Source organism: Sceloporus occidentalis, unplaced genomic scaffold, assembly GCF_023333645.1.
Source record: "Sceloporus occidentalis isolate IW3139 unplaced genomic scaffold, rSceOcc1.0.p SCAF_4, whole genome shotgun sequence".
Taxonomy (NCBI): Eukaryota; Metazoa; Chordata; class Lepidosauria; order Squamata; family Phrynosomatidae; genus Sceloporus; species Sceloporus occidentalis.
In genome coordinates, this window is record NW_028316984.1 from 24413739 (window position 1) to 24424210 (window position 10472).

Consider the following 10472-nt stretch of genomic DNA (forward strand, 5'->3'; position numbering starts at 1 on the left):
CACTCAAGAGAGAGCCTTCTCTGTGGCTGCTCCCAGGCTGTGGAACTGCCTTTCCCCAAGAGATCAATTTGGCCCCTTCTCTTCCCTCTTTCCATCAGCATCTCAAGACAGTTTAATTCAGGCAGGCTTTCCCATTTTTATTATGCAGCGTTAATATGTGTGTTTGTGAAATGGTGTGTGGAGTTTTTTTAAATGTTTCATTGGAAATTTTGTTTTAAATATGCTTTAATAATATTAACTTTTTATCATGCTTTTAAAATAATGTTATTGTTTAATCCTTTTTTAACTATTGTAAACTAATATTTTAGTTCAATCTTTTTAAAATTATAGTAAGCCACCCTGAATCCCATCTCAGGAGAAAGGCGGGATATAAATTCAACAAATCAATCAATACAAGCACTTGAGGAGGAAAAGAAATACTGCAGGACAGAGTAAAGGTGGCCTGTTCTTTCTCCTCTTAAAAAAATTGTCAAATAGTAAGAGGATAAAAGTATAAGCATACTACTTTGTTGTTTTTGTTTACCACCCGAGTCAATCTTGACCCATAGAGACTCTGTAAGACATGTCCTCCACTTCTCTGCTTGGGTTCTACAAATTCATACCAGTGACCTCTTTAATAGAGTCCATCCATCTAACATTCAGCCTTCCTTTTACTACTTCCCTCCACCTTTCTATCCTCTTACTACTGTATTGTGGCACGGAGATTGGCTACAAGTGCCATATAGTATCCTCTAAGCTATCCCTCAGAGTCCTAATGCATATTATGCTTTACATTTTATCTGGTAAAGCTGAAACAACCGTTCCTCTCTGTTTGCTAAAGGAGCAGGCCTTCTGCAGTTCTGAACACTGCTGCTTTTAAAGGAAAGGAAAAAGAAAACCTTGTTGGTTGAAATCCATGATTAAAGAGAATTATGGTTAGCATGTCCTTCCTGCAGCTGGCCTGTTGACTGGAACCGTGATAAGCCAAAGTTGCAAACAAACAAGACTGTCCTTGTTCCTAGTGATATAGCCTTGCAGTGAAAGAGCAATTGAATATTTTCAGCTGTTCCCCCCACACAACATCCTGCTTAGCCTTTGCATGATGTCTGCCCCCAACAACAATTTGCAGAGAAGAAAGTCTTGAATTTTGACAGCACTCAAATACTACAGCCTGGTCTGACCAAAAACATTTTGCTGCCTGATGTCAACAAGATGGCACACCTCATCCATGTACAATGGCTGTCTGAGCTGAATAAGCTGTTGACTTTTACTTTAATATTGTAGTGGTGAAAATATAGTGGCCTCCATCCTACGACAGCAGCATTTTATTTAACCTGGGAGCGGCTGTATCTCACATGATTCAGGAGGTGCGTGAGCCCCATTCAAGCCTATGAATATTGAATAAGCGCAAGCCTCCATTTTCACAAGGGAGTCTGGAATGGATCTTCCATGACAACGGAGGACCAACGGTACTTCAAAACATAAATGTTTTCAGGACCAACATTTGTCCATTTTAAAAGGGTGTTTAAGCCAAACTCAAACTGTATGGTGAATTGTCCTCTGAAAATATGTTTGTTACCTCCAAAACGCACATGCTTGCTTTCAGTGTCTGTACAGCTTCAGCAAGTATAGGCTCAAGAGGCTGCAGTTTTGGGCTCCTTTTACTCTAAAATTGCTGCAAGTCAAACCTGTAGCACTTTCAAAATACAGCAGCTTATCTGAAAACCTTTCTACAGGATAGGTTTTTTGTTGTTACTGTGTGCCTTCAAGATGCGCTTTCTTTTCTCACTTCTGGGGCTGAGTCCACCAAATCAAACCCAGGTCTCCAGAGCCATAGTTCAAACCATGCTCAAACTACACCACACCAGCTCAGGTTATCTCCCCCCACCTCAAGAAATGGTGTTACCTTCCACAATAATATCTCAGGACTATCTTGTGGCACCTTGGCAGCTCCCAGTCAAATGGTAAAAATGAAATCTTAAATAAAATATTTTTTTCTGAACTCTGAAGGAATTCTTCCATGCATTAGAATTAAGGGATAATTGTGCTTCTCATGAACACAGGAAGGTTTGCATGTTATTTTAATTTGGTTTGAAAATTGGCTGAATCAACTCAGATCCAAAAGGTTGTTCAGCACCAACATGCTACATCAAACAACTTTTGACTTCAGTTCCAAAAGATGCTTGCAGTGTGTGTGGGGGATCTCACAAAACAGGCTTCATTGTGCTTTAATTCTTATGTTTTTATCAACAGCTATCACTGCTTTATCATCTTTTTGTTAAACATATTAATAGTTTATTAGTCAATTGTGTAAAAATGGTAAAACATGATTAATAAGACAATAAGAAATTTATTTTGACTATACATATTTTTATTTTGAAGACACAATGATACTCAGTGATTTGATAGCTTTTGCATTTATTAGAAAATAAGAAATTATTTACATGATGGAACAAAAAGATTTGAGCACTTCTTGTGGAATGACAGCTTCATGATAATGCCACAATTACGAACCTTCAGTCAACATATTTCCCAAGAATATCACCATCTCTAAATATGAAGTAATCCTGCAAATAAAGAACACAAATTAGTACCAGCTGAAGACAAATAATTGGTTCAAAAGTCAAGGCACGAAAGATCTTCCATCATAGGGACTAATCTATGACCACTGGATCAGGACACTAGAAATAGTAACCAAATTGTTCTATATAAATGGAGGAGTGGAGAATAATAAATGTTCAATGCTTTAGGACAATTTTTAATCGAAGTATTCAGAGTATTTCAAATCAAATGGAAAGCAATGAAGATGATAGCTTCTAAGACAGTTGATGTACCACCTAAATATCTTTATTAGAGACCCAAAGGAATTCATTTTTACTAGAGCCAAGATTGTGAAACCTAGTGAACATCTGTACACAATCACAAGCTGCAAACCTCCCCTGCTCCTATAAAGCATGTTAGTTTTAAGTTAGTTTTGTGGATGATCTATTTCCATACCAATATATATAGATACTGAAAATTACATGTTCGTTTTTGTTTTCACTACCCTGATTAAACACTTGCATTTTAATATCAATACTGGCACATTACACAGCAAAAGGAAACCCCTACAATGGCTACAAGTAGATTTTGCCTGTTCTATACACTTGTTCTTTCTACAGGACATGAATGACAAACATTTCTTATTACTTTGTGGTAATTGGGCCTAAAAAGTCAAATCCTACATATTTCCTAGCTAAGAAAAACTAGCTGTATTGATCATTTACACAAGATAAGCAGAGAACAAACTAATGTGTATAAATGTATCTTGTGAGCTGGTCAGAACAGAATGGCTAGTATAGAGACTAGACTTGCATAGCCTCGTATAATGTGGAGTGAAGGAAATACATTACTGCAAGTTATTTTTTGATGTTAAAAAACTAAAAACTGGCATATAAAAGAACAGATTTAATTTACAAATTAACCTTATCATCCAGTACAACTTTTGTTCCACCGTACTCAGGTAGTAGGACCTTCTCACCAACTTTTACACTAACTGGGCGTGCTTCACCATCCTGAAGAGGAAGGGGAATAGTTACGGTAAGACTTCTATGGCAATGTTATATGAGCTGTTTTATATCCAGAGCACAATTTCAATTCAAAATAGCATTACTAGAATAAATAAAACCATTTTAGAAAGTGACCTCAATTCTTTTGACAGAGAAAGAAAGAGCTGCACACACAGGCTATTAATAAACCAAAATCAATGTTAAATCGTATCCTATTATCAAACAAGGGCAGTCTAAAAATATTAGACCATATGTTGTAGTTCAGGTATAAAGAAAGTGTAGCCCCACTCCCCTTTCTTGATCATTACTACTGCAGTAATAATTTGTCTCTAAACATCCCTGGGACAAGCCACAAACTGGCTAAAACTTTTAGAAGTCAAATTTACAGAGCTTTATAAATAAAGGTTAATAAAACCAGATGTAGAAGAGGAAGGGCAAAAACTCCTCCTCACACTCACTGTAGCTGCCCACCTTTATTCTAAGTGAACATTTTTGCATGTAGTCATTTGGTCCCCTCCATTATAGCAGGACAATTAATAAAAAGGCAACATCCAACAGCTTGGTTTCATATGCTGAGCCTGTAGCTGATGGCATAAGGTGGGAGAACTAGATCCCATTCTCCATAGCTCAAAAGAATGATAAGCATTTGCCTATCCCACCATTGCCACTAGGGAAGTTATGCAAGTCAGCTACAGGCAAAGGAGGATAGTACTAGAATTTTGTACCTGTGTGGCAGCTTAGGGACTTTTGTGATCCACAGCTATAGCCAGCTAGCTGAAATAGCAGGCAAATGCAGCAAGAGAGGTAAGTTTAACCTGAGAAACCATTACTCAAGTAATGATTACTTACTATCATTTATTTCCTGGGAGGAGCGCAATAGTCTGTTGCAGCAAAAACAACAACAGAACTCTTCTCCAGCACCACGTATCAAAAGAGTTGATTTTCTTTCTGTTAGCTTTCTTTACCATCCAGCTCTCACTCCCATACACAGTGATCATATGATGGCACGGATAACCCTAACTTTAGTATTCAGTTGTCGATTTTTGCACCTCAAGATCTTGTCTAGTTCTTTCACAGCTGCCCTCCCTAGCTCTAGTCTTTTTCTGATTTCTTGACTGCAATCTTTGTTCCAATTAATGAATGAGCCAAGGAAAAATCTTTATTTCAATTTCAGCTACACTGAATTTACATAAATCATCTGAGGTCATTATTTTTGTGGTATCATGGATAAAAACTTGCAAGCTACTTACCTATTTGTAATCCTACAGACAAGTCTTCTTTCTTCCCTCATCCAGCAAGGTCTACTAAGTGGAAAGAAAACACCTAACACATAGACAACACAAGCCTGTTTCCAATGGGCAGGTTTCCAACTTTCTCCTAGCTTTTTATGCAAATCCCAGGCAATTTGTTTGGAAATGTGTTCTCAGTTCAACGGTTCTTACAGGTAAGCATGCCCAGAATTACAACTCTGGAATTCCTCTCTCCTAATGCTGGAAAAGAGATGAGAGTAGCTACTGTGGAAACTGAGCTAATAGGGGAACAACGCTGTCGGTTCTAGCCCTTCCCAATGTTCCTACAGCATGGAGGTGAGATTGTAGTGCATTAGGAGTGCCAGGCTGGGTATGGCACAGGGCTTGTGTAATTTTTATCCTTACAGATTGTGTTGCAGGACAAGGTACTGGGGAGAAGGCATGGTGGTCCTTCTGCATCGCTCCCCTTCTCTCCACCAGGAGGCAGTAGCCCTGTTAGGTGAGGATGGCTAAGGCTAAAGGTTGGGAATTCAGAAGCTTAAGAGAGGATGGGTACCTTTGTCCTGCTTGTAAGGGCTTTATTATACCTTCTGCTGCTCCACAATCTGTTCAGGATTAAAGTTACATGAGCCTCATCTTGGCTCCAACCTGGCAACCCCAATGCATTATGATCTCCATGCCCCTGGAACAATGGAAGCAGCTGGAATCCTTTGTTTATTAACTGAAACCTTATGAAAAGCATACAGTAGAAAGAATGAAATTCTACTCACCTTGCCTTTAGAGCCTGTTCCAACAGCCACAACAGTGGCTTGTAGCACTTTCCCTTGAGATTTTTCTGGGATCATGATTCCTCCTTTAGTTACAGTCTCTGCTGAACATCTTTCAACCAATACTCGGTCAAACAGGGGAAGAAACTTTTTAAAGGCCTGCCCTGCCTGTTAAAATGAACCATAAAACATTATGTAGCATGAACTACAATGTCCATTATAAATGCTTCCTCTACTAAGACTCAACCAGGAAGTGATTCTATCATTTACAGAGAATATGAAAGACAAATGCTCAGATTTACACAATCACACTGTGTACAATGAAACTTTGCAAACATTTTAGCTAAAGTAGCTTAAATGTGAGTATTTCCCACAAATGATACTAGCTATGTAATTCTCAGTTTCCTGGGCCCTCAGTTGTACACCAAGTATGGAAGCAAACATGAAGGCCACTGACAGAACATACTATTAAGTGCTGTCCTGTTTGACTCCACAGTATGGGTTGTGTAAGTGTATTGTTTGATTTTATTGGTTGTAATTCCACCTTGATCTGCAGGGAGAGGTGGGAAATTTATTATTATTATTATTATTATTATTATTATTATTATAAATGTAGAATCACCAGCCTGCAGGCCAGAAACAACCATGAGTAGCAGTGGTGGTAGTGGGGTTCCTATCTTTTGCTCTTACTTGCCATCACTGATCAGGGGCAAGGGTAGGGAAAGTGAAGCTCTCCAGATATTGCTGGACCACAACTCCCATCATCCCATGCCAGCATGCTTGAAATGCTGGAAGTTGCAGCCTGACAACATCCAAAGGGCTGCACTTTGCTCAGTCCTGTAAGAGGATATTTAAAGATATTTAATTTGTTTTCTAGATCTGCCAATGCCTTTAGCTGCACCCACCCCTGGAATTTCTCCCCCAGGCAGTTTGTAAAATGGAATTCAACCCCACACCTGTAAAATGTCACTCCTCATCATAGACTATAGTAATTCTGCTGAAAAAGGTACGACTCCATCTGAGACAAAAGAAGCTAAGTCTACCTGAGTGATCTTATTTTAATTGATATTGGTCAAATTGTTAAATCACACTAAATAATTTTTGCACCAATACTGTGATGAAAGGATAGAAATGCAATGCAGAATATTATAATTATGCGCTTCAAACTGAAAAACCAAATGAGTCATTAGGAATGCTTCTGGACACATTCCAAGCTATAGTTTATTATTTCACAAATAATCTGAAAAAGAAAACAATCTAGTTAATAAGAACATGATCTTCAGTTTAACTGTGAAGCACCTCAAGGAAATTATTAACCGCAAAGGTTTATCCAGCATTTTCAGCACACCGACCTTTGAATAGTAAAATACTCATTAACTATTGTGCCAGTCTTTTCAATCTACTCATTTGGATCTGGATACCTCAAATAGTTTAACTATAGACTTTTACTGTCACCTTAAAAAAGCAATGCAATACATTTTATTATAAACTGTCAGATTGCCACGGGTTGTTTTTTTTTTAACATAAAACAAATCTGTGGCCTGTTACAGACTGCCCAAAATAAAGCTGCTTGGGGTCTCTTTGGAGGTATGCTATTTAAATGATGCATGGGTCCTAAGAGTCCGGAGATCGCACCAAAGCCACGCTCCGTTCCTAAGCACTGGAGTGCAGCTTTGGTGCAGCTTCCGGATTCTTAGGATGCATGCATCATTTAAACAGCATACCTCCAAAGAGACCCGAAGCAGCTTTATTTTGGCAGTCTGTAACAGGCCACTGTGTTTCTAAACAGGTAACAGTGAAAGGGTAAGCAACACAGACAGTAGTCACTTATTTCAGTTAAAAGTAAACTAAACAATGTTGAACAGTCCAACTCATATGGCATGGGCTGTTTCCCCAGTCTCTTCCAGCTACTTCCAGAGGTATCCTGACAAGAAACGTCCAGAAGCAGCTAGAAATCAGGAGAAAGGTCAGCTTAGCTCAAACCATTAGATGTCGCTGTTGCAAGAAGCAGAGATTGGGAAGACTCATTTTCCAATGGGGCGGCCAGGAATCAGTTACTCAAAGAACAAAATGTCCTTTTGAAGACTCTAATTCTGTTCACTTTAAGAATGGATTTCCATATTTAAAGCACTCTCCTCTGCACTTCATGGTTTCTAGCAGTCTCAAGCTGTCTTGCAAAACAGTGTATTTTAGACAAGCTGTGAATGTGCAAGTCGCCTGTTGGCTAATGACAACCCCATATATTTGATTTTTTAAAGGTAAGAATCCTCAGAGCTGGTTTTGCTAGGTCCTTCCTTTGAAATATAGCCCACAGCACCTGGTCTCCCACTCAAGAACTAACCCTTCTTAGCTTCCAATTTTGGTGCCTTTTGGGTATTTAGGCCTCTTAGCTTGCACAGACCTAAAATCTGTGTAAGGCAACAATTCTACCTATCTCCCTAACATCTGGCTGCAACATACTTTATTAAAAGTTTCACAACCACTTCCTTCAATAAATTCTTAGAGAACCTGTACTTTAAAAAGTGATTTGGACAAAGCCAGTGAAGCCTTTCTAGAATAAAGACCTGTACCAAAAATGCATTCAAATAAACTTGTTACACTTGAAAACTGCAGATTTCAATGGAAGATTATCTGTATGCATTTTTGGTACAGTTCTTTACTCTAAAACCATTTTTAAGCAAGAATTCCTTAGTTAGCCCCAATATCTCATTAGGCACCGGATCTATTCAGATGACTGCACTGCATGCTCCCACTGGCAGCAGAGGTAGATCCTGTACACTGAACGCCTGAAAAAACAATATCTACTATTAAGGCATCAGTTCATTAGAATAACCTGATTTTAGGCATTTTCAAACTTTAGATTAAGGGTCCAAAACACACTGTAGAAACAGTCCAGTCTGAGTCCGCTTTAACTACTCTGGCTCAGTGTTGGGGAGTCCTGGGAATTGGAGGTCATTGTGGCACTGGAGCTCTATGACAGAGAAAGCTAAACGTCCCACGCAACTACAGTTCCCAGAACTCCCTAGCCTTGAGCCAGGGCAGTTAAAGCGGTCTCAACCTGGGTTATATCTGCAGTGTGTCCTGGACCAAGGTTCCAGTGCTGCTCTCATGAGGATTCCTGCCTCCCATAGCATGGCTGCTCCACAGTCCTTGTCCCTGTATAGGTCCCCTTTCGCTTGAGAGAGAAAAGAGGTTACAAAGTCCTGCTACCCAGGGCACCCCAAAGATTAATGGGGTCTCTCAAGCACATAAGATGACAGAGGGGAATAAAGGGCAGGTGTGGTTGTAAAGGCCAGACCACTGAAAGGTATCCATGCGTTCAGATACTGTAGCTGCAAAGAAGAGAGCAGGAAACACGTGCCAAGTGCTTCCTCCTCCTCCTCCTCCTCCTCCTCACCGTCAGGCACATTTAACACTTTGAGTACATCTCTAGAAATAGTAAGCCCTGTATCCTAAAGGAATCTTGGGACGTATAGCTTTACAAGGTCTTCATCCTTCTCTGCCAAAGAGTGCTGGTGGCACCTCACAAAACTACAGATCCCAGGACTCTCTTTAAGGTGGAGTCTTGGCAGTTTAAGGAGTTTCAAGATGCGCCATTTCCACAGTGCAGAGATGCCCTTAGAGGAGAGGTGCATCAAAGTGGATGGCACTGCCTACCTGAGGAGCTGGAGTTTCCGCATCTCCAAGTGGTGTGCTTTTACCTTCACCTACTGGAAGATCCCTGAGAGCCAGCATAAAGTAGCGGTTTGAGCGTTGGAGGACAACTCTGGGAACCAGGGTGGGATTCCCAGCTCCGCCATGTAAACCCACTGGGTGACCTTGGGCAGGAAGTCACGCTCTCAACCCTCCTCTGAACAAGTCTTGCCAAGAAAACCCCATGACTGGGCGGCCGTAAGTCTGAAACAACCATGCTGCCTTTTAGCTTAGGAAGCGGAGAGCCCCTGGCAGGCACTGAAGAGAGGAGAGAGAGAGAGAGGAGAGAGAGGGACTCCTCCCGCCCTTCCCAGGGTCACGGGGCTTTCTTGGCAAGATCTGTCCAGAGGACGTTTGCCACTCACTGTCTTCCCCTGAGAGGCTGAGAGAGTGTGACTTGCCCCAAGGTCACCCAGTGGGGGCTGGATTATGCCCGAGAAGGGAATTGAACTCCTTGGTCTCTAGAGTCAGGGAGTCCAACACACACTACGAATCCCAGGAGGCTCCTGCTGCCACTTACTTTCTTCCCCTCCCAAAGGGGCTCCTGAAAGCTCTCTCTCTCTACCTATGCTTATTCTTATTAAAGCCTAGGGAAGCTCCTGGAAGCCCCCATTGCCCTGCTCTCCTGACACTCTGCTGGGTCCCTTTTCCTTACCATGCTCTGTCTCTCCCTCTCTCGCGCGCCGGCTCTCCTTCCAACCCAAGACCGACCCTCAGGGCGAGCGCACGTGAAAAGAGAGGAGAGGGTGGCTCACTACTGCGCATGCGCCCTCTGCACCCTGAGGGGAAGGGTGGGGAACTAATTACAGTATTACTTCCTGTGGCTACGGAGGAGGGAGGGGGCCAAAAAGCCTTTATTATTCATTCCGAAACGAAACGCTCTTCTTATCCTTTCCGAGTGCTTTCATCATCTGAGCTACCAGAACGACAGCCCTCTTTTACGTTTATACATTTTATCCCAGTCAGCAGAGAATGGAGGGAGGGGGAAAGTTTGGAGGGTCGCCAACTCCGGACGTTGCGAAACGACCTCTGACTCGGGCCCAGCATGGCCCATTCCAGAAAATTCTGGAACCACGAGCCCGGGAACCTGCATAAGTCATACTCAAAGGGGGGCAAAGGGAGGGCTTTCCCTTCGCCCCGCCCACTGAACCGTTAGAGCGCGAGAAAGGGACGAAGAGGGGTGTCTGTGTGCCTGGGTGACGTCACGGCGCTGCACAGTTAGGCTGGTTCCGGGG

General features: G+C 41.6%; 1 protein-coding gene across 1 annotated transcript; it reads right to left on the reverse strand.

Moving 5' to 3' along the window:
- Positions 1 to 2380: 2380 nt before the first annotated feature.
- On the reverse strand, positions 2381 to 9999 carry HSPE1 (heat shock protein family E (Hsp10) member 1). Its single transcript, XM_089519503.1, has 4 exons — positions 9893 to 9999; positions 5548 to 5712; positions 3444 to 3533; positions 2381 to 2546 (listed from the first exon to the last, which is right to left on the reverse strand). Exons 1-4 carry the CDS (start codon positions 9893 to 9895, stop codon positions 2496 to 2498), a joined length of 309 nt encoding a protein of 102 aa, XP_089375629.1. The 5' UTR covers positions 9896 to 9999; the 3' UTR covers positions 2381 to 2495.
- Positions 10000 to 10472: the final 473 nt, after the last annotated feature.

Coding starts and splice junctions, on each gene's coding strand:
- HSPE1 (XM_089519503.1), bottom strand. Junction 3,534..5,547: donor GAACAGGCTCTAAAGGCAAG/GTGAGTAGAATT, acceptor CTTCCTCTTCAG/GATGGTGAAGCACGCCCAGT. Junction 2,547..3,443: donor AAGTTGTACTGGATGATAAG/GTTAATTTGTAA, acceptor CTTTATTTGCAG/GATTACTTCATATTTAGAGA.